General features: G+C 38.6%; 1 protein-coding gene across 4 annotated transcripts in view; it reads right to left on the reverse strand.

Annotated features, from left to right (window-relative positions):
- CBLB (Cbl proto-oncogene B) overlaps positions 1–24869 on the reverse strand; it is a 134494-nt gene that overhangs the window by 59362 nt on the left and 50263 nt on the right. For all 4 annotated transcript variants that reach the window (XM_086762446.1, XM_086762473.1, XM_086762464.1 and 1 more), the window contains exon 4: positions 4427–4573. In XM_086762446.1, the coding sequence (XP_086618572.1) occupies positions 4427–4573 (147 nt within the window). The remainder of the gene's footprint in view (positions 1–4426; positions 4574–24869) is intronic.

A 24869-nucleotide genomic window follows, 5' to 3' on the forward strand; every position in this document is an offset into this window, starting at 1 on the left:
TCCACTCTCAGCCTACTCCAGGCACTCAGCCTTTGGAAAGCTCTCACTCATTCCTGATCTTTGTTTTCACAAAGCTAGTCCAAAATTCTATTCCCTCATCTCCCCAATAACTTTGCCAAGAAAGCTGATGAAGAAAAGCTAATACACCAAAACCATCCTAGGCCTTCTATTTGGACACTACTTACCTCTCATCCACCCCCTAATTTGGATATATATTCTACTTTGCCCTTGCAGAGAAATAAATTCTTCCATTTCTTCTTTCATCATACTGCTGCTGTCCAGATTCTCTTTCCACCTAGACAATCAAGATCTCACTATCTCCCACTTCAATTTACCAGTCCTCCCTGTATATTTCTAAACTCCACATCAGTCTCTCCATATCCTTTCCAAACATCCTATGATTTCCAAAGTTTCCTCTTTCCCTCCGAAACATGTGATACTGGAAAACCTCACAACTATAAAGGCTGTGACTATTTACTCCTTTTGTACTCTCTGCCTATGTGTGGGCTGATGATTTCCATTATCAGTGTATCTGCTGCTCTGACAAGCACCATAGCATTCTCTCCCATCCTAGCTTCTCTAGCTACTTGCCACTATGTAGAAATTTTGTAGAAGCGTATCAGAAATGCAAAAGCTGAGGAAGTATCTGAAGGCCAGGAATGTGTGAAGTTATCTCAGCACATTGCTCTGATTAAGCCATTCAAGTTGCTTGCTGAGTTCTACTTCTGTGTTTTCTGCAGAAAATTCAAAAGAGTAGCTAGATATATTATCACCAGAGACTTGAAATAGTTAGTCTAGCCATTTATTTTGCTCATGAGTTTGAAGTCATCTGAACATACACCCGACTAGCTTTAAACACTAAAAGAATGACTGCATCTTATGATACTCATTAATAAAAGGATGAATAGTTTAGTTACAGCTGCACAATTGTGCAGCAAGTGTTCAGGCAGACAAATGTAACTAACCAGAAAAATTAGAAGTTCCCCATTCATTGGGGAAGAGCAGTGAAAGAAACAAGAGACAGATTTTTCTTTTTTTTTTTTTTTTTTTTACACTACAAACTGGACTCCTGGGAATTGTATGTTTTGGATTTTATTCCTTAGCAAATTATAATATATTGTCTCCTGCAAACGGAAGTGTAGGTCACATTTTCAAAAACTGAAAGTCAAAGAGTCAACTGGAAAACATAAATGGCTATTGACCTCCTTCTTGCTATTTAGAATATTTCAAATTAAGAAAGAAAAAAATGACAACATTTTAGAAAGAAAACAAGGCAGAAAACTGATTATAGAAAAGCTTCCAATTCATTATGTTTAGAAATGAGAAGTTTATTTTTATGATAATATTATGCTAAAAAAAAAAAAAAAAAAAAGATCTAATAGTTCTAATTCCCTCCTCTTAATCAGATCAAACACCACCTCAGAATTACTTCTCGTGCTACACTTCACCCAATAAAAGCCAAGATCCAGCACAACTTACTTTTTATTTATGCTCTATTCTTGAGCAGCATTACTCAGTGACCTCAAAGTAAGGGCTGCTTTTTGCAAACAAGTGAGGAGTCCAGGCTTGCCCTGTAAAATAAAGACGTAGCCAGGGAACATACAATACAGTTCCTCCCTGCGCTCCTTCATTTGCGCTGCATACCTAACCTGAGTTGGAGATTTCAGACAGTCCTAGGGGTCTATCTTTAGGTGCTCAGGTTAGAAAAAGATTTTATAAGTTGTTTGCAACACCCAAAATCTTCATGTAGGCTCTGCTTCCAGGGAAGTGATACTAGTATATTTGCAACCTAATTTGTCATAACAGGTCCACTATAAAAGATGTGGCTCACAGGCATACCTGCTATTTTTTTCTAAAGGGATTAGAAGACAATTAATGTTTAAATAGCTTCAGGCATTTTGTTTAATGAACAGATTAAACGTAATGCCAAATAAACCTTTTCCTCATCTGTTTATTTGACATGCATGCTGTTACATGCTTTACAGTTACTTAAGCACAATTAACTGAATGTGAGAAAATGGCAAGGCTGCCAAGCACAGATCAACTGTTCACTGCTTAGAAGACAGGTAACTAAAACAGTTTGAGTTTATTAGAAACGAGCTGAACACTAGTAACAGTGGTTATTTACCTAGTCTGAAAGTAAAGCACCTGACAAGACAAATCTCAAAAAGCTTCCAGGCTATACTAAGTGACCAAGGTTACAAATGTATTTAACTGCATGCCCCAAAACTGCCTTGATTTCTAGGTATTTTTGGTGCACGAATGCTTTAATTAAAAAAAAAAAAAAAAATCCTGTCAAAGTACTTACGTGGAGGAAGGAGGAGGTCAGGGGGTTAGTACTAAGAGTTCTTATTTAAAGTTGCATTTTATGAAGAAATTTAGATAAGCAGAGGAAAAAAAAACGAACCCTAAAAAAGGCATGGTAAGAGTTTTAGGGCCCGGAAAAGGTTAGAAAGGGGATGAGTCAGGAAAGAGAAGAGTCAAGTGTGAAGTGAGAGAAAGACAAGGATTGAGCCGAGTTGTTCAGACGGATCAATGCAGTTGAAAAATTCTCCTTACCAACCTTGTTCTGATAAAAACTTGTTACTATGTTACAGTATCCTACTGTCTGACACTTCAAGTACCAATCTATTGTGCCATCTCCCAAAGGAAGCTGACAGGACCACTAAAAGCAAACTTGAAGGGAAGCACTTGAACCTCACACAGAAAGGACACGTTAGTAGAGAAATACAAAGAGGAACATGACACTGAATAGGGAAGCTCATGAAACTGGTTAAGATGAAATGATAGAAAGAAACAGCAGCTTGCGGAAGATGAGATCTGTAAATCCCAATGACAGAAAAGCAGTTTGCAATCAAGATGGCTGGTAAAAGTCATTCAAGGACAGAACCCAACAGGAGAAGAGAAGGACCATGAGGAGATTTAAATTCCGAGAGCTGCTAAGCCAAGGGGAGAAAGAGAGGAAGAGAAAATTGGACACAGATGATCATGCTTAAGTCATTTTTTCAAAGCTCCTATTTTTCTTTTTTTTTTTGACTGATACGTTTTTTAAAAGCATCATCTAATAGAGACCTCTACATGTCATGTAAATTAATCCTTTAGATTAAGTTCTGATCTTTTGTAGGTATTTTTGAAGATCTTCACATTCCAATGGGTAACAAAACATAGTCAGATTCCTCTCCTCTTGCAAAAAGAGGATTGATACAGTGACTTGATCACACAGCATGATCCACATCGGAAAGAGATTTTTTAGAACACTGATGTTACCAGGTAACACTGTAATTAAACCAGAAAGTTGGAAACTAGGAGTAGGTGTGTGACTAGCAAAAAAAAGGAAGTGAAACTGTTGTAAATTCACACTGAACAAGATTAATTTGCAAAAGTGTCAACTTACTACACTGGTGTTCTAAATAAAGAATGAAAGACTTTAAGGAACTGCTCTTGCTCAGAAAACATAATAGATTGTTGCAGGAATTGTTCTGTGACTTGCTATGGCCTACATTGTGCAAGATACTAGACTTCATGACCATAATGACTGCTCTGTTATATTGTGAAATATACAAACATCTTGCCTCCTCCCTCTTACATCTTACATCATGGTTACAATAATAAACATTCCATGTGAGAAACTGATAAAGTTATGCATCTTCTATTAGCCTGTATCTGTACCATAAACGAAACGGTTCCCCAGAAACAAACAAAAAACCCCACAGTCACATCTGCCTACTTTTACATTTTCAATATTGCATTTTCTATAAGGATTTAGTCATATATCTACAAGTCACACTTAGCATTCATTTTATGATGTATTCCTGAATACTAAGTTTCTCCAAAACTTGCTTTTGATTAAACCTTCCGACATATCTCCAGTTATTCTACCTCTTTCTGTAACGGACCTTGAACAAAAGAAAACATTTGTCCCCTGTGACTGTGTTATACGTAGCACTGTTGTAGGAAAAAAATGTTTCCATACTAAGGGATAAAAATATTACTTCAGTTACTTAAAATCCACTAAATATTGCAGTAGCCAAAAAGTTAAAGATGGAATAAGGAAACATACTGCCCATGAGACCAATATCAAGTTCCTAATCCAGATTTTAGAGTTATCATTTGTAGAATATATATAAAATAGGAAAGGACATGAATTGCCATGTACATTATGAAAACAATGTACTATCCTCACTCTAGGAAGGAACCAACAAACTTCATACAATGTTGTCTAATTTATGATTGAGAGTAAGTGTCCTTGAGAGAACTGTCCGCACATACCCATTTATTCTTTGAACAAATTATAACATTTAAAAAATTTGTTAATAATGCATTTAGCAATTTCAGCTAAAATATCATGTTTGATATTGAAAACATAATTATTTTTCATGTTTATGATTAGAAAGAATTACAGATTTTGCAAAATTTTAGCACTTACTTCTCTCCAAAGAACTTTCTCCAGAAATCCGCAGCATCAGCTTTAGTGATACGAAAGTTATCACCCTGGAATTGGCCATTTGGAAAAATAGCCTTGATTTCTGCCAGCATATGGCTGAAGATGAGGGACAGCTTTGTTAGGTTTCTCCTGCAGATACAATGAAGAAAAAAAAAAAAAATCAAATCTTTAAAATTGAATAAACTGATTCAACCTTTCAGGATCTCATATATCATTCATATTTGTGTAATCATCATGTGACACAAGAAAAACTCTGAGCTTTCAACCAAAACCACAAAGAAATAAAAATCAGAAGCTTGTGTTTCCATGCATTTCTGAGGCTGTATTTATCAAAATTCTCCATGAATATAAAATCATTTGTTCAGCAAAGGAACAGATTTGAGTTCTCAACTACATACTGCAGACACCTTTCTGATCTCTGTGAAGATTAAGCTTGTGCATTTCTATTTCATTTAATCATTGGACAAGCAGGAATGTATAATAATTAGACAGCTAATACATTTTTTTAATTAAAAAAAAAACAAAACTAACCACACATCAAATAACTCAAAATGTAGTTTTGTATGTGACATCAAACCTATTTCAGTCCAGATTTCTATAAATACCAAAAACACAGCACAGGAGGTTTACTCTTTTTTCCTATTATAACTTCAAAAAAAAAAAAATTATTTCCAGCTTTTCCTTACTGCAGCTACTTCCTATTCTCTTCTTAAATGCCTTCTTTTTAGTTAAAGCTTGTTTTCACTCTCTCCCTCCCCTCAAGATTGAGAATGGTTGTAGGGCTAATTCTTTCAGAGTCCTTTAATTCCTCCAGCATAATCAGATGTCTATAATTACGATGCTCAACTGTTCCTTATTTTCTGGATTTGTTCCTTGCCATCCCCCTTCCTATTTCCTTTCTACTTTAATTACACACACGTGTTCTTTATTATTTTACTCCTCAGAACTCAAGCCTGATGCAGAGAGCAAGCAACAGCTAATTTAATGTGGCTGCCCCAGACTAAGCAAGAAGCTTTCTGTACTCGGGACAGACAGGAACATGATTTGATGCAAGTTTGAACAGAGCTCTCCCTTGCGTGGTACACCACATATCTGTCTACATTAGCAAGGTACCTTGCTGCAGGGGTTCCTTTCAGGTACAAATGTACCTAGTGAGCTATAACAGAACTTGTTGGATTCCTGAGGCTTAAGGCTTGTAGTGAACTAAAGGACGAAGTCACACACAGGTGCCATCCGGGGCACTTCTTTGCCTGGAGGGGACCATGTGTGCGTCCATAAGCACAAGTCCATGCACATGCACTGCCTATTAGGTATAGCTGCACAGTACGCCACCAGAACCAACAACTGGCAGGAACTGGGCAGCCAATGCAGACTATGGACACGAATCCAAACAGTTGTACCTAAACCACAAAGCCTGTTCCTTCCCTCTTTCAACAGCGCCAGTCACTAAGTGCATCAACACGCTTCTGTTCCGTTATACGAGTTGGCTACAACAAAGAGTAAAAAGAAAACTACTTTTGTTTGTATTTGTATAAACAATAAAAATGTTTTAATATCAAACAAAGATACTTTCTTTTCATTTGACGGCAAAGCTGAAATTTGAAACCAACTAGAACCCTTATCAATGCCTGAACATACACCACAGCATCAACGTGCAGCACAAAATGTCAAAATCTTGATCATTTATATAGATGGCAGCTGTGTTTCCTCCTTAATTTTGATTCTTGCTGTACCAGATGATCATATCAAGTCCTTCTTTGGTATCAAGTACAAATGATAAATCATGTCTTAACTTTTCACTTACATATTTTTTCTTTAGAATTGTCAAGCACATACTGCATCATTTTTACTTAGGAAAAAAATTCTACCAGATCTCAGTAACTTATTGAGACAGAGACAAAAAGCTCAATAATTTCAGAAACGGTTTTCAAGAACTTTACAAGGTGCAAAGACGATGCCATCAGGGTGGGCCATTGATTCTCCCTACCTGTGCATTTCACTCTCTTGTCAATGTCTATCCCTTCTAGCACATGCACTTCTGCTGTCTTGTGGAGGGCATCTCCAGCAGCACATACTCCACCTTATCCACCTGGCAGTCTGTGAGGCTCCATTTTCTGAGTTAGAATAACTCATTTTTCTCCTCTCATAAAAACAGAGGAGTGTAAAGCATTTTCCACCTTATTTTCAATTCAAAAGCTTAAGACAAGGTATTCAAGTCCTATTTATTTGAAAAACAACTACTAAAACCATCAGCTTCACCATTTTGGTGAATAATCCTAATGGAAGCCAAAGAACTGGTCAATCTGAGCCACCTATTTTAGGTCTCATTCCCATCACGACACTGTAAAGAAGACCATCCTTATCAACTCTACATCTGACTGTGACACAGCCTTTTCTTCTCCTGGTCACACTGAAGACTGTTGTAGCGGCAGACGGACACCATGAACACTGGACTTGTACTGCCTTGTACTGGCAATCCAGTGGTACAGAAGAGCTAAGCAGACACACGCTCTGGAGAGACCCTTGGACTCACGAGATTCTAGGAGGGGAGAGACATCTTAGGGACCATTTTGGAGCTACATCTCAAAACAATGCTATCCAAATTACAGAGAAACAATGATTTTTATGCCTCAGCAGCCTGCCGTCAGGGTTTAAAATTATAATATACTTTGACTGGTGTGGTGGTTTAGCTGAAACCAGGACAACTGGCAACTGGGAACAGGTTAGAGGTGTGACTTCTTTCTCCCAGCCCTGTTACGCCTGGTACAGAGCACAAACATCTCCTTTATTGCTGTAGAGTACCAGTTTCATGCTGATGAGAAAAATCTTCAGAAATCAAACAACACTGCTTCTTTATACCAAACTGAACCGAGATTATCACTCTCCACAATGTAATAGCTACTGTGGCAAGAGTTAAAAACATTTTAACACTAACTGATGTTAGTGTTGACACCAGATCTCAGTAAAAATATTTTAACAGTACTGATGTTTTATGAACTGTGTTTTATGTAATGCATAGTGTAGGTCTTTTTCATTTTATTTGCAACATACTCAACACCTATTACTTGATGTTGTTCCTATGATTCATGTTTAGCTTTTGCTAACTTTCCTTTGCCAACTCAAACTGAGGCCATACAGTTCAAAGCCCTTTTAGAACTTCATTTCTGAAGTACAAGTTTTTCAGTCACACTATTATTTGTTGCAGACATGCTTATACACGACAGATCTACTGAAGGAACCAACAAGGTTTGAACCAACCCCAGAATGCCTAAGACATAAAAATTTAAAACTGAATTTTCATTGAGTATGAACTTGTAAAGGTTTATTGAATCAGTAAACATATTTTGGTTAATAAGAAAAATTGTGCATTTTCTTGATTTCAAAATTAATTTGTCTTTCAGAGTTATACGTCGTCAGCAAGTTTTTTAAAATACATACACTAAAGCCTGAAAACAAGAACTGTTTGTTCACTTTTCAGTAAATTACTATATTCTTAATTTCTCTTCAACGTCAGGGACAGGGGTCAGGCAAGAGAAAACTGCCAAATTTCATAACTGAAGGACTTTTCAATACCCAGTCTTTGAAAACAAGGCTTAATAATGGAAATATTACCAACCTAGCCATAACCAGAGCAGCATCAGCTAGCAGCAGAAGTTCTGAAGCAGTCTTACCCTCACAGATCTATTAAACAGGAGCGAGGCACGATGGGCGTGCAATAACTCAAGTCAGTTTTGGTTGTGTTAACTTTGTAATCACTGTATGAAAGCTAATTTTACTTTTCAGAAGGCAATACGGTCTAGCAAACAGACCTGGATAGGGAACTAGGCAGTGTCACTTCCCCTCTGCCGCTGGCCTGATCGATGAGGTGGGAGGAACACCTGTGTCCTGCACTGACTGCCTGCGCATGCACATGAACGGAGTAAAACACTCGCAGTGCTCCAGACTTGGAGAGCTCCAAACAGATACGCTTGGCAGAGTCAGCATATAAGTAAATATACAAAGCAAAGCATACATCTGTGCCCTGATCTTCCATCATAACTGGATTTCACAGACGATAACCAAGACAAAGTCATTTTCGCAGTATGTACTTACATCCCATGCAACTACTTGAAAATTATAAATCAGCTTACATACTGTATGTGCATATCACTTCTATTTTCATGCTTGAATATTACCATCTTCCATGACAAACAATTATTTTTATTTTACAGCTCTACATATTTCTAGGAAAAAAAAAAATAACCATAGTGTAGAAAAAAAGTCAGACTGTCTATTTTTGCCGTTACGTCATTCCAAAAATTAGGTTGGTGCCGGGTTTCCTTTTTCATTGCCTCTAGTAAGTGTTTAATCTTTCTGCAGCCACATAGATACACTTTGTTAAACAACATCCTGCTGTAATAAACAGTACCTCAGCTTCCCAAGCTCAGAATATATAACTCAATCCCCTGGCACAGAAAAACAGTCTTTAGAGCTTGAATAAAATCCATTTGGCAGGTAAGAATATTTTTCCAGATAGATCTGACACAAAAGTATACCAGACTATTACTAAACAATAGATAATTCCTCTACAATTCTTATTTAGAATAATTGTATGAAGACAGCTCTGTTAGCTGGTGAAACTGCAAATCATTACTGCTTATGAATCAAGATAAAAGAAAGTCTGAAATGCCTTCGCAAGGTGAATTGTTAATTTTAACTTTTAAAAATCCACCCGCCCCTCAAAGATTAAAGCTTGAAAATCCAAAGCGTATGTTCAGAGTTCATTTCACATAATTAGTTATATTCAAAACAGATTTCTGATTCATATGCTCAAGTTGCAGTAAAACACAGGGATCCTACAAAATACACGTTAGTAATTTGAAGGGACAGAATGGAGTCTTGTGATTCCGGTACAAAAGAGGGAAGCAGAGACCCATGTTCCGAGCTCTTCCACTCTGCTCTCTGACATCAGCGTTTATGTTTTGTGCCCCAGGCTTCCATTCTGTAAAAACAGCCCTTTCCAAATTATTTCCCGTCTGTATTCTGCTACCATGAGGAAAGTCACAGCTGCCCATAAAGCCACTTGACAGATTATAGTTCTGCCATTAACTACTGACAAGTGACACAGACAGGAATTCACTAAGTTCAGGACAAATAATGGAAAATAAATACTTCAGAAGAAACATGTGAATTTCGGAAGAGGTCCAGAAGGCACAGGAACATGACTAAAAACGATAGATGCTGCTGGTAGTTCTCTCTTGATAATCCAGTATAACCCTGACTCATTTATCCCCCTTCCTCTTCCCGAATTTCCCCTTTCCCAGACAGTAAACAGAGGAAGAAAAAAACAAAACAAAACACAACAAAAACATCCCCCAATGCTGCCTTTTTAGAAAAACTACAGGTGCAGAATACAGTCTGATAGTCTTAACAATGGAGCTCTCTTTAACGCTTCAGAGGAAGTAAAGGAAACCACAGGTTCCTGTCAATATGCCTGTAGAGAGAAAAAAAAAAAAAACAAAAAAAAACCCAAAAAACCTGTCTACCATCGTATTTGGCAATCAGCTCAACTCTGGATCTGTGCAATAATTATTTTTAAAACCTATATAAGGACAGCGTATTGTTCAGGGACCAGAGTACACGGGCCTATTCTTGGGATGAAATATTCCGGGCACTAAGTGTAAGCTCTATTTCCTACTTGTGTATTCCTTCCGTGAGTCAGTGGCAGACAAATAACTTAAATTTTGCTGTGCTTTGGTACTCATCTGTAAGCCCAGGAAAAAAATGACTGCCTTAAACATGGCCAAGATCAGCCAATAATTAAATTCATCATATGCTAAACATAAAAAAACAAGTGTAAAATTCAAAGAAACTAGCTGGAAGCAACTACTACTTTTCCTGGAATCCTGAAGGAGCTGAGATTATCGTGAGCAGTACCCTTCCGTGGATGTGTCTCAGTCAGACCCTTTCTGACACAAACAGGGAGTACTGGGGAAGTCTACTGCAGCTATGTTATTCACGGCAGACTCCAAAAGGGTAAGACTTTGGGTAAGATTTGAGCAAGGATGTTTGGGAAAACAAAGAAAGCTGAGCACGATGTCACCTTGAATTTTCCTCCATCTTTTTCTTTGCTTAAAATCATTTTACAGTGATATGCCAATTTCCACCAGCAGCCTGGTTCCTTTCGTTCTCGTATTTTAAAGACCAAAAGAGTATCAGAATGGAAGAAGGCACTGCTTGAAGAACTTAAAATTTCACTCTGTCTTTCAAAAGTGCTTACCAGCTGTCGTTGCTGATGAACAAAATACACAATAGCTTAGTTAAAAAAAAAAAAAAAAAGGAATATAAAGACAAAGGAAGGAAGATGCCCAGGTTTTCTCCAAATGTAAGACACTCTACAAACTGATGAGTCTGTCTATTCACTACTCTCTCTGATCTTTCATTTATGAACTGGCATGCCGTTGCACCTATCAGCATCTCTTCAGCAAAGCTCTATCTCAGGATTACACTTGTTTTCTGCTAAGCAAACACCCCATATAGCAGCAATCATGAACAGCTCTCATCAGCTGGCCCAAGTTATGAAAATTTCACTACTTCCAGTTCTGTCCAAAGGACAGTTATCCAGCACATACGAATGTTTCAAGGTACTCCTAAAGTAATTAAATCTCTTTTTTCACTAGTACTCAGGGAATATGAGGTAACAAATAGACCCATGAAATGAAAACACACAGTGTGTTAGTAGGAATTAGAGTAACAAAGAAAATACACTCTATATAAAGCAGATGCAAATTGTAAAAAATTAAAAAATGGGTGTCAACAAGCTAAAGATGTAATAATTTTCGACATAAATAGTTATTATCTCTATCTACTTAGGCAAAAGGATAGAGGTAACAAAAGAAAAAAAACAACCTCTAGAGAATGCTACTCATGGAAAGAAATTTGAATAAAACAGATCTGAATATTTACAAGTATAAATACTTTGTAAAGGATAGTCAGTCCTATTACATTTTAAGTAATAAAAGAAACTAAGAGCTAGCAGATTTATTGATTTTACTACAGAAAATTTTAATTGAGCTACTACATCATCCTTACAAAACATATAATTTAACATAGTCTGATATGTATAGAGATAAAAAAAATAGAGCTGGACACTGGTTTGTTTATTCTTATTTGCCACTTTTTAACAGTCAGTTGCTTTTGCACTATGGTTCCACTCATCAGTATCAGCACGCTATTTTGCACTGTTCTGCTTCCTCCACTCCTCCTCCTGTAGATGTCTTTGGCTACCAAAATCCAATGTTATTAACTGAACATTGACTTAAGTGTAAAGCCAAATATCTGCATCTATAAATGAAACTGAAGTTGTTAGAGAAACTCCAAGAAACAAGGGTGAATCCAATTCTTGAAAAATTGAACTAAGTCACTGAATACATAAATATGTAAAGCTTTTTTAAAAATATGAGTGAATTAATATGAAACAAGGAAGAAGCAATTAGTATGCTTTCACCATCTTCCAAAGCTTTCTTCAAGTAGAAGGAATATTCAAAAGAACACTTGGCCAAATTAAGCAGCCTGTTTAAGGCAGAGGTGTGGTCAGTGTAATTTTTTGGTACCTGATTAGGACAGCAAACATCTTGAATTTCATTGCAAAGTGAGGTCACCACTATAATTCATAGTATCTGTGTAGTAGCAGTACAACTGATAGCATCCACAGGTGTGTTAACATTTTCCCCATACCACCATGACTCTCGTAATTCGTGTGAGGACTACTTGGTTTGGAGGTTTGGACATTATCCATGCCATAGATAAAGCACATCCATGCCAGGCCACGCAATGCTGCATGCAAAAAGGAACACTTCTGTATGCAGAGCAACTCAAGTGACTCTGGAAGGGGTACAAGGCTAAATTCTGCACAAACCCTGCCACAGCCAGCGGAGGTAATCCAAAGGTAAAGGAAGGCACAAGGAGGTACTGATGTGACTAAATGCTTGACAGCAATCTAGCAGGAGCAAAGCAAAGTGTTTTAGTTCTGTCTTGTGCTTGATCTAGTTTGCTGTCACGCAGCACCAGGAAACTCAGTGGTTTCGAGGTGCTAGCACCAACAAAGTAGGTGTGCCATATAACATGGTGAGAACATCTCTTAGTATCCACTTCTGTCTGTTATCTAAGCAGCAAACAATTGATTATGCCTCACATTTTTAGTTGCTGTGTGCTATTTTCTTAAACAGAAATAGTCCAGAACATGTACTACAGGCTTGTTCTTTCAGAATTTCCTATTCAGATTCTATAACCTAACCTCACCTTAAAACCCACTGTTATTATTTTTCTAACTGAAAGAAATTAGAACCACTCCACAGAAATTAGCATCCTCAGTGACAGGCAATATAAAATACTTGATTTTAAGTTCAAAACCTATTGAATTTTGTAACAGTGTAGTTTCTTGTTTAGAGAAATATTTTTGACTGTTAAACAATGATTCTAATTTTTTTTCAAGCTTACAGCTCTCATCACACTCAATGACTGGAAAAAATCTGCAATACAACCTAGCTGTTTCCAAAAGTGGGATTACTAATGCTCTCTGCTGACATTAAGAAGTTTTCTCAAACACACACGGGTGTATGTATTTTTTAATATATATCATTCTCAAGTACCTAAATCCAATTTTGGTATTTATCAGGAAATGGTCTTTGGATCATACGTGCCTCCCACTACTCTTGTGAAAACTTACACAAATTTGGCCAAATGATGAAACTGAGCGAAATCTTATCCAAGAGAGCCCAAAACAAGACTCAAAATTCTCAGCTCCTATAGTTGACTAAGCTACATATGAAACACTCGCAGACAACACTCAGCACATACTAGCTTGCAGCTGTGGGACACAACTCTAAGCCTTAAGTAGTGGGCTTTCAACACCGAAGGGGATATGGTAAGAACATTATTCTCCATTTCTCTCAATGAAGCCCATAATGATCCCAAAAAGGAAGACAAGCTGTTTGACGGAAGGGCAAAGCAGATAGAAGCTACAGACAGGAGATGGCAACATTCAAGTGGAACTTGAATTAAAAGGTATGATAATGCAGAGCAGCATAGGAAAGGCCATGAGAAAATGCCATTGTCTTTAGAGAAGAATTTGAACAGCACAAAATAAATAAACCATAAGGAGATGCATTAAACATTAGGAACATATGTATATATTTTATGGTTGCTTGCTAAGCAAACATCTACCCTGTGTATTCAGGCCTAGCCAGGCAACAATCCCACAAAATAAGAAAATTTCATACTGTATTTAGAGACTATCACAATGTAGAAATACAAAGAGGACCAACCACACACACAAAATCTTATTCCTGGCTATACTTTTGATTCTTACTTTTGCAATTGTAAAATATTATCATTTTACTTTTTCTTTTGAGTCATAAGCAGCATAATAGTATATTTACCAGTAAGATCTTCTGATACAGATCAGGGATCTGAACGGAAGTTTTGAAATTACTTAGCATTCACTTTCATACATTAGGAGTGTGAAGAAGTATCAAAACTGTTGGGTTTTTTTAGATTGTTTTAAAATGTGCTGTAACTGGCAGAGGTGCTTAATACCTCCTCTGTTATACATGCTTTCTGCAAGCCAACAAGATTGGAAGTCAACAAGCTGTCCCAACATTCCTAAGAGACTAACCAACAGGGAATTTTTCTGGCTGAGCTGCTTCTGAGATTTGGTCAAGAAGTGATGCTGAGCTGCACATTTTGCCCTAATTTCTAAAGTACCTGGATTTTACTTTTTGAGTCTCTTGCTCATCACTACCTTTTACATATCTGTTCTGTGGCAGTGGTAGGAGCCCCTCATCAAAAGCCAAGTTCATCGTTTTACAAGGACTAAGCCTCTTCACTCCATGTATTTTCCTGTTAAAGGTATCTGCCATCATTAAATGAGTAGAGGAATTCTCCAACTCTACCTCTTCACAAACATATTTTTTCACAGACATTCAAATATGTCAAAGTAAGAATTTTTACCCTAAGCCCTGAAACAAGGTGCCATATAGGCAGCCACTCTCAGTAAAGCATTCTAAGAATTGTTTGTGAGCTGTTTTTCACACAGTCTAAAATACATTATATTTACCAGAATGAAAGTCCAACTGAGAGCTAAATAACCTACCGAAAATATAATAACCAACCTTCAAGCCATGTCTCAAGCAATTTCTAGAGCTAAAATTTATTGAATTCCTATCAAATATATAATAAAAATTCCCACTTCCTCAGATGCACTGTAACCAAATCCCCCTGAAATCATTCACTGAAAATGATTTAAACATTAGTGTTGAGATGCAGCTTGTTTGCAATACAAAAATCTGTGTCACATAGCTAAGCAGTGTCACACAAACACGTATGGCACAGAAATATACAAAATATGACATACGAAATACTGAAATTATATGTGGGTCTTAGAATAATCACTGTGTTTATTTACTGAGAGAATATAAACAGATTTTCAGGCAGAGAAGTTACCATTCTGGCCAAAGCATCTGCCCTATTCACTTTCATGTATATCTTGAAGCAATAAGCTTCCTGACCTCTTACGTATCAGAAGCACCTCTAAACCACTGAAAACCAGATACATCACTGCCAGGTTGTGTTAGGAACTTTATCTGTACAGAACAGCAAGGAAAGAAAAATCAAACACTTGGTTCCAAATTGTTATTTCATGACGCTACACCTACTTAAAGCTCATGAGGACCAGATCAGTAGACATTCAACAGGACAACTCTGTTGTTCTTTATAACAAGGTGTGTGATTTCACACTAACTAGAAAAAAATAAAACTGGTTCAAATATTTTCATCATTAATTTGGATGGAGTAAAAGCAGGTGCTAAAAAAATGCAGGGATACAGCTAGACAAACAGCTGTATTTTTCATGAAAACTGAGGCAGAATCTTTATCTTCAGAAAGTACTGCTGTCAAGTTTCAGAACAGAAGCTGCCTGTACAAATCAAAACAAAGCACTTTGCTTCTCCACTCTTCATCTCCCATGAGAAGCAAATGAACAAGTTCTTTGTGAAAAACTATTTTTCTTTTTTGTTCTAAAGCACAGTAACCAATGAAGAAATTTATACCCTGACCTGCTTAATAGATATTTCCCCTCTCTTTCAACATTAATAAGTTTATCCTATTTCAGGGACTACATTTATGAACATAGGTCATCCCCCCACTGCTTTCAACCAATGGTGACATTTGCATATGTGGACCCTTCAATATGGGAGATAATCAAAAGTTTTAAGGAAAGCTACATAGCCACGGCTTAAGAGGGATGGTCTGACATAAATAAATAATTGGGCTAAAAAAAAAAAAAAAAAAAGGAAGCAGAGGGTAGGCATTTAGGGGTTTGTGCTCAAAACAGAGGGAAGTACCAGCTGAGTTACAGAGGGATCTGCTCTGTTCAGCACATTCACAGGAAAGTAGCAGGGTGACAAAGCTTGCTGATTATATGATGCTATTCAAAGGCTATAAGGCTGACAGATAACTACAAATAGCTGCAGAATGACTCAAGAACAAAAATGGTAGATGAAGTTCAACATACATGAAGGTAAATCGATGTGTCTGAAAAAATAATCTTGACCTGATGCATAAAAGGGCAGGCTCTGAACTGACCATTACCACTCAGAAGCTAGACTTTAGATTATGATAGGTAATTCCATGACAATATGGCGTAGTTCAGCCCCGATCGGACCAGACTACGCAGTCTCTCTCTCACTCCCCCCACTTTCCGAGAGAACAGGGAGAGAAAATACAAGGGAAAACGGCTCGAGGTTTGAGATAAGGACAGGGAGAAATCCTTAAAGTCACCGTCACGGGCAAAACAGACTCGACTTGGGGAAAACTATTCATTTATTACTACAAATAGCAGGATAATGAGACAGAGAACAAGATAACCTCCCCCCACCCCTCCCTCTTCCCGGGCTTAACATTATCTCTACTACCTTCCCCTCCCGAGCGGCACAGGGGGGAAGAGGGAATGGGGGTCGCGGTCAGTTCATCACGTGTTGTTTCATGCCGCTGCTTCATGGTTGGGGTAAGAACTCCTCGCATTCCTCCCCTGCTCCGTTGTGGGGTCCCACCCATACGCCACAGTCCTTCGTGGAACTGCTCCGGCATGGGTCATCTCTTCCACAGGGTGCAGTCCCTTCAGAACAGCTGTCCCAGCGGGCCCTCCACGGGCCACAGCCTCCTTCAGGCATCCACCTCCCCCGGTGTGGGGTCCTTCACGGGCTCCAAGTGGATCTCTCCTCCTCCGTGGACCTCCATGGGCTGCAGGGGGACAATCTGCTCCACCACGGTCGTCACCACGGGCTGCAGGGGAATCTTGGCCAGGAGCCGCATTAGTCCTCCCCCTCCTTCTTCACTGACCTTGGCGTCTGCAGCCGTTCCTCACAACAGGCTGGTAGATGTCTCTCAGGATCTTTTTTACATCTTATTCACTTCTCATCTCCTCTCCACTTCTTGCAGCTGGGCCAGGCCGAGTTGGGTCCAGTCGGCCACCTGGCGAGAGGCCAGAGGGTGAGGCCTGCAAGGCCCATGAGGCCTCCCCCTCTGCGCCTCTGCCCCCACTCAGCTTCTTCACACCTTCTCTCCTTTTTTTTTTTTTTTTCCTGTTTTCCCCTTCTTAAATACGTTATCGCAGAGGCGTTATCATGGAACATTCTGCTACCAATCGGCTCGGCCTTGGCCAGAAGCAGGTCCGCCCTAGGCCCGGCCGAGTCCACTGAACAAAAGGGGAGCGACTTCTAGCAGTTTCCTACAGAAGCTACTACACCTTAGGCCCCCCCTCACTAACAAAACCACGACACAATACAACCTCAGTGTCCATCAGTAATAAAAATGCAAATCGAATACTATGAATTATTAGCAAAAGAACAGAGAACAAAGCAGAAAACATAATTATGCCACCAAACAGAATCAGTCACCTCTTATCAAACCAGGTACCTATGAACTGGATATCTAAGAGACCTATCAGAAGACAATAAGGATTACCAAAGGTAAGAAACGGCTTCAAACTAAGGAGGAACTCAGTATGTTGGGACTGTTCAGCTTGGATGAGTAACCACAGAGGAAATCTGACAGAGGTCAACAAACTGCGAGCGGCATCAGGACGATGGATGGGGACTGACAGTAACTAGAACATTAAGTGAAGCCGACGGGAAGCAAGCTCAAAAAAAAAGTCTGATCCACAGAAGTTGTTGCCTAAGGATACTGTGGAGGCAAGTTTAAATAGGCTTGAGAGGAGACTAGAAAAACACCAGGAAGAGCTGCTTTACTGAAGGTTACTAGAGTAACAAAGCACAACAAGCTCAGGAAATCCCTGAGCTAAAAACAGCCAGAGGCTGGGAGAGTACTAGGGGAATGTGCTATACTATGCATGTTTACCCCATTTATTCTTCCCTAGGTATCTGCTTACACTCACCAATGGAAACAAGAATGACCATACAGATTCAGATTAAGGGTCTGTCTTAAGAACTTAAGAATTTAAGAACATGGTACCCTATGTTCTTAAGTTCACTTACTTTGCTCCTCATACAATTTGATTGTGCAGAACTTAATACCTTATAGCTTATACACTAATTTTGGATGCCTTGGCAAATGCAAGAGTCCTACAACTCGACAATTGTTCTTTTTCACCCCTGTAACTGAGAGTCAAAAGTTGAAGTTGCCCAAAACGCAGACTGTATCAGGAGCGTAGCTGTGTGTCCCACTGAGAGGGTGGCCTGGCAAAGTCTGTCAGTGGGAAAAGGCAGGCGATAGCACAACACTGCATTAGGCAAAGATCCGGAGAAGTACCAGGGTCATTCAGGAGCAGAGTGTTATGCTGTGCTTTAAAATGATAGATGCAGCAAGAACCTAGAAGGGCACTTGTTGACATCGGAGAAGCGAGTAGTGTTAAGAGAGCTGACGGCAAAGTTCAGTCACAGATGTCTTCCAAGATAACCAGCTTTAATAATGAGAGTAAAATAAGAAAGCGTTCCTAAAGTCAGATCAAGAGGCTCACAGAGAGCAGGAGTCCAAGCAGTGGGAGAAAAGGTTACTATACCACAAGCGGAGTGGAAACATCAAAATTCTGAATGGCATTGTGAAAATCTGTACATTTCACTGCTAGATCTTATCACATGCAAGCTATTAAAACAACACATATTAATACAATCACAACTGGAAATAAAATAGACTAAAATTCCTTTCAGTAAAAAGATTTTTTTAAAGCATGAAGGTTCTAAGAGTCACACCCAATTTTTATTCTCCTGAGACTAAATGCTTGTGCAGTTTTGCCTAGCAATGCAGTTTACTTTGCTACTTGCAAAAGTAAACACCTTCTATGATTATGGATTCCTGAAACAAACAGCCTCTGAAAACAAATTGCTTTGAAACAGGAACATCAAACTAAAGATAATAGTATTCTTCTATCAAACACTGAAGCATTCCAGCTCTTGCTACCAAAGCAAATAAGAACAGAGAAAACAGCAGACACAGAATTCACATCTTAATTTGAAACAAACAATCATCTTTGGATATTAAGAAATCCACCTGTAAGTTTCTAACCACTCTTTTTCATGATTCATCTTAAAATCACTGCAAGACATATTCTGGCAAATTCTCACCACCTGAAAATACTTATGTTAAGATAACATTAAATTGTATATACTATCTTTAGTTTGGTTTAGTTTGTGGACTCAACATTTTAATTTCTTTAACTACTTGAATGTTGCAGCTGAATTTAAAAAAGCATACATTCTTAAGAACCACTGGGCTAAAATACCCACAGTCAAAAACATGTTCCCACTTACAGTTTTCAGATAGTCATCCAGGGATAGGAAAGGAGCATTAATTCCTGAAGTGTAGCATGCATTTAATTGCCCCTTTATACTATGAATATTAAGATGACTGTTTAGATCTGAAGTTAAGGGAAACAGAATTAAAAAAGAAAAAAAAAAAAAAAAAAAAAACACAAAACCAAAAGTGCATGCCTTCCATCTCTGGGAAGCTCAGAGCACCAGCTACCATGGCAGATGGCCTGCTGAGGTTTGGCATGGTCGAAATACCCATGACAAAGAGCTCCACTTGGTGTGGCATATTTGGTGTTGGAAACCATTTTCACTCATACCAGCAGTTTTCATCCTACATAAGTGACACCTGACATGAACTGGCTGACACAAATGCTACTGCTGCTGTAAGTCATATCCGAGTTACTGTAACAAATACTTGTAATCAGTAGATCTTATAGGCAAACAAATTGCAAAGTCTCTATCTGCTAAAGAAACTGAAAAAAATAATTACCAAAATAAGAAATATTACAGCTGTCTACAACAGGTATATACTAAAGAAGCTTGTGCAGCCAACTTTAAAAACATTTCAATCTGTATAAGTAAAAAGACAATGTTCTGGAGAGAAGTTTTTGTGCCCTAAGTCCCTGCAGGGCCTGCCCTCTCCCTGGCCAGCTTCCCAGAAAAAAAAAGCAAGGCCCTGCACACCAGTTTCCACCAGAAGTCCCACAGTACTACTCCACTCCTCCTATTCCCTAATGGCTGAAAGTAAATTTTTCATCTGGCTCCCAGAGAAGAGGGAGGAAAGAAGGTGACAGACAAACAGGAAAGGGGGAACAGAGGAGGCAAAGGCCAAATAGTTTTTCCGGAGCTTCTTACTTCCCACCCACCAAGCCACATTCCACAGCTCCACATGGGAGAGCCCCCTCTTTAGCATGTAAGATAAAATGGTATCGACATAGAGCTTTCTCTTACAAAACGCTCATCCATGGAAAAGACTGAAGCAAAACATGAAACATCCAGTGTGTTGCACTCCTGCGCTCTCATACCAGTCTACATCCCACCAGATCACAGTAAACATTTGGGAAGAGAAAGAACTGTACTTCACGTTAATACTCGGAGCACACAAAATTCCCAAATAATTCTCCAAAAAGCCTGAGGATTAAAAGGCCTGACTGGTATATCATCGTGACTCATTGCTTAAGTCCAGAATATTAAAAGATTAGCCAGACAAGACTTTTCTTTTGACGTGAGTGATGTTAGTTAAAAGGTAAAGAGCTCTAGAGAAGCTATTGTGAGAAAAATGGCAGGACATGTAATTGAGAAGGACATTAAAAAGCTTTTTTTTTTTTTTAAAGGTGAGACGTAAAGGAGAATACTACATAAACCCCTCTGAAAGCTGAAAATGAGAGAAGGATAAAAAGGTAGAAATTAAAAGTGGATAATACGCATTTCTGATTCTTAAGAACTTCACAGTTCACGTTTTCCTCCAAGTTTAGTCACCTTAATTACACATATGATTCACAGCAGGCTCACTTGCTAGTAACAGAAGACATGACTTACAAGGCAGAGTACGTTTTGATTTCAATAGCTAAGTAAGACCTCAGTATATCTGAAAGCTGCTTCAGTCAAAATGTACAAGTATGTGAAGAACAACTCTCAATTTGATTCTTCCATTTCTTGGTCATTCTACAATCTGGCTGTGAGGAGTCTAGTAATAACAGCAACAATGCACTAACAGTGAGCAGTTCATCAGTATCTTACACTAGCTGTACGTAACTCTCCTGGAGCATACAAAAGCTATTTATTTTAAAAACAAGGCCTTAGTATATATTTCATTGTTCCTTAGTTAGGAACAATGTAAATAATTCTCAATTGAGACTGTGCTAAGCAGCAATTCCAGTTTGCAATATTTACTCAACGAATCACAACTGTGGAAACAAGAAAATATTTTCACAGTATTTAACTCTGAACAGTCTATTCTGGTTTCACTTAAATGTTTTTAATAGCACATTTAAGCAAAATTCCACTGAGACAACACAACAGTTGCTTTTGGAAGAAAGGGCAATGCTAAATAAATCACAGCTAATCTAAACTCTCAGCTCACTTAATGGTAATTTGGTGTGCAGATGAAGCGATAGGAATGTGTTCAAGAGAGGGATTGCTTTTCCTGCAGAAGAAAGTTGAGGCCCCAACTACCAAGTTTAATCAGCCAAAAGAGAGAACATTAACATTGCAGAGGATCTCTCTGAAACAGGTGTGACCCTCTGAGCAGGTGCAGGGAGGTCACAGACAGCTTGCTGCAAGCTGGGGACTTGAGTACCTCATGCAAAGTTCTAGCTTTCCACACTTCCACCTGTGCAAACTGAACACCACCAAGTGCAAAACATCACCAATTCCATCATTGTACAGCTGCAACTAAGCGCACAGGTGCAGCTTCCCCTTGACTGAGGGCCAACGTGTTGAATGCCATGACCACATACCATCATTTCTTCCTCCTGCAGTCCACAGCCAACCCTCCACAACAGGTACGTAGTGCTCACAATGGTCATTTTTATCATCAAGGCTGTGTGGGGGAGATCCTGGAAGCATTCAATAAAAACACCCACCCCATTTGTACACAGGAAACTTAAGCCTGCTTTCAAGCTACACCGAAGTAATTTCACAGTTGAGTCAGAGAGCTCACTGAATTCTGCTGTAAGCAAGTCTTGGCTGAAAACAAAATTCATCCCACTGTAAATCTGGTGGTACGTCCAGACGGCCTAAATTCCACCTAGCTCTCTATGTGCTTATTTTTGAAAGCTCGTGAAGCAAGGCCCGTTGAAAAACCTGAGACCAAAGAAAAAAAAAAAAGGAAAAGGGAGAAAAGAAAATAAAAATGAGTTTAAAAGCAGCACACAATTTCTTCTAAAACTCCACTGATCTAAAGTTATGCTTTTCCCCAGGTATTAGAAACGTCATTGAAAAAGACTTCTCTTGATTAAAAAAAATTAATAAAACCATAGACATTTATGCTTTGCTTCAAGAATTATTATCAGAGCACAATTTTGTAATACTTATTAGACACTTCTTCTAATGAATACTATCTCGCAGTCTTACAGAATTGCGAATATTTCTACTTACGACACACACAAAAAAATTTCCTTTGCTTCCTCTACAACTATCTGTTAAAAGTGAAACCAACTTAATGCTTTTTGCTCAAAACCAAGTGATTTGCAAAGGTTTTGGGTCAAATATTTATAAGAAAATGACTAGAAAGGGACCTTTATAAAAATTTGTGGAACGTGACTTACAGTTGATACCATAAACTCAAACTCTCTATACATTAATCAAAAAGACTCTTCCAATCTACAAATTCAGGAAAATTCTGAAATAATGGAAAGGCACTGAACATAAGCCACTGCATAACTTGCTGTAATAACAGCTTACAAACATCAATACATGTCACTGAAGTATTAGTGAAAACGTAAGTAGTCAGCATTTATCAGACTGCAAGGACTTATTCCCACACCCAGAACTCAAAGGGACACAGCTTAAGTGCTAAGGGACAAAGGCTTCATATTCAACGCTAAAAGAGTGTCCCTCATATCCATAAGGCAATTTGTATTCATTATTCTATTACGAATTCCTATTCCAAATAGAGATCTTTAATCTTACTGAGATGAATTATGACTCAACCTCTTTGCAGGTACCCTGCCTCTATCACAGCTTTATGTGAAGCAACTATTTTACATCAGTTTTCCATCAGTTTCATTAGCACCTCCTACCATCTTTCTCAGCAGCAAAGCCATATATCTAGATTCAAACAAAAAGCCGTGATCCTCTTTTCATGGACAGCTACAGTCCGTGGGACTCAGCACAACCTAATGAAATCTTGCCCTACTGTATCTCTTACACTGCAGGGATTAAAAATAAAGACGTCACAAAAAGTATCACTCCACAGTTTATTATCTGTCTCGTGACAACAAATAATAAATCCTTATCCTAATTACTAATCCTTAACTACTGACTTCTCTATTATTACCTTCCATTGTATCGACTGAAAGAGTAACAAGGTCCCTCTAAAGACAGCAACAGGAAAGCCAAAAATGTGTAAGAAGATTTTGATTCTAGGTGGACGTCTCCATACAGACAGCTTGCTCAGGTGTAGTACTGCTAAACAGACAACAAAAGCCAATAGCAGAGATTCAGTAGATTCTTGCAAGATCCTCCAGAAAGAGCAGACAGAGAATAGCCTGGGGATCTAATCAGTCTCTGTGCCATCCTTCCTGATCACAAAATATTTCATTTCCTCAATTTAAGAATTCCTTATCCAATCCTTCACTGTTCATACAGGTTTCCTGTGATTAGTTCTCTCCATGTCTAAAGAAGTTTCAACTCATGGTGAGGGGAAGGATATTGTTGCCTCAAACTCCATCAGAACCAACATGGCTCTTTTCTGAGATACCCCCGGGGGCACTTACTGCCCCTTCTGCACCACCATTTGCCCCTGGAGACTGTGCAGCTTGGCAAAAAAAAAAAAAAAAAAAAAGTCTTCAACAGATTATAAAATACTATCATGTTTATTATCCTTCATTACACAGGAAAAGGGGATCCTTTTACTATCAAATTCATACAAATCATGATACCAAGAATATATGCAATATCCAGTGGGATTTACCTGCAACCCATGTCATAAAAACAGCATGATGTTTGTATGTGGTAAACGTCACATTAGCACATTTAAAAAAAAAACAAAACAAAACACAACACTTTTGTCTATTTCTAACTCCATACAGTCTTCCTAGCCTACCACACTCACTTCTGCCCTTTGATGTTTTCTTCAGATTGCTTGCATTCATTTTAACATTTATTCAGTTGATTTGAAATGTATTTTTCTGCTACAAGGAGGAGTAAGGTAAGTATCAGCTATCTAGATAAGCAATAAACTAGTTTGCTCCTGTATGCCTTTTGGTATCAGAGGGCATTGAGATACACACACACACACAGATATCAGAGTGTGTTTTACATATGTATATATATACACCCTCTACATATATAGATATGTAATTGGGAGTTAGCTGAAGATGACGACAGTAGACCACTTCTTCCCTAATACTGTAAAAAAACCCCCTGAACTGGAGACATGTTTGTTTAGCTCTAGGGCCCAAGCATCTTCTTTGAATGCTGGCCCCAGCCCCAAACCTACCCTTTCATGTTCTCAGTCGCAATTAAGACTTCTTAGGTGCACGACATGTTACAATCAGACACCAGCAATACAATGTCACAACAGGGTGACTGAATTTGTTTTAAACAAGGTGATAAAACAAACCATTTAAGCATTTAAGCAGAGTTTTTCCTGTATCCTGTAGCAGATACATGGCTCCAATTTCAGGAAAAAGTGAAGGCAGCAAAGTTACATTTTTAACCGGTGTTCAATAGCACTGACCCCAGTAGCTATAGGTATTAAGAAACAAAACAGGGCCATGGCATGAGTGCTCCTACCTGCAGGCCCCACCACTTCCCAGATCCCAGGCACTTTGTACCATACGGGTGAGAGCTCCTGTGAAGGACTGACCCCATCAGGCCATATGGATCAGGTCTCCTTGTCCCGAGGGAAAGGCATGATCTTCCAGACACACATGTCATACCACACTTTTTCCCCC

This window comes from Chlamydotis macqueenii, chromosome 1 (assembly GCF_036417535.1).
Source record: "Chlamydotis macqueenii isolate bChlMac1 chromosome 1, bChlMac1.mat, whole genome shotgun sequence".
Taxonomy (NCBI): domain Eukaryota; kingdom Metazoa; phylum Chordata; class Aves; order Otidiformes; family Otididae; genus Chlamydotis; species Chlamydotis macqueenii.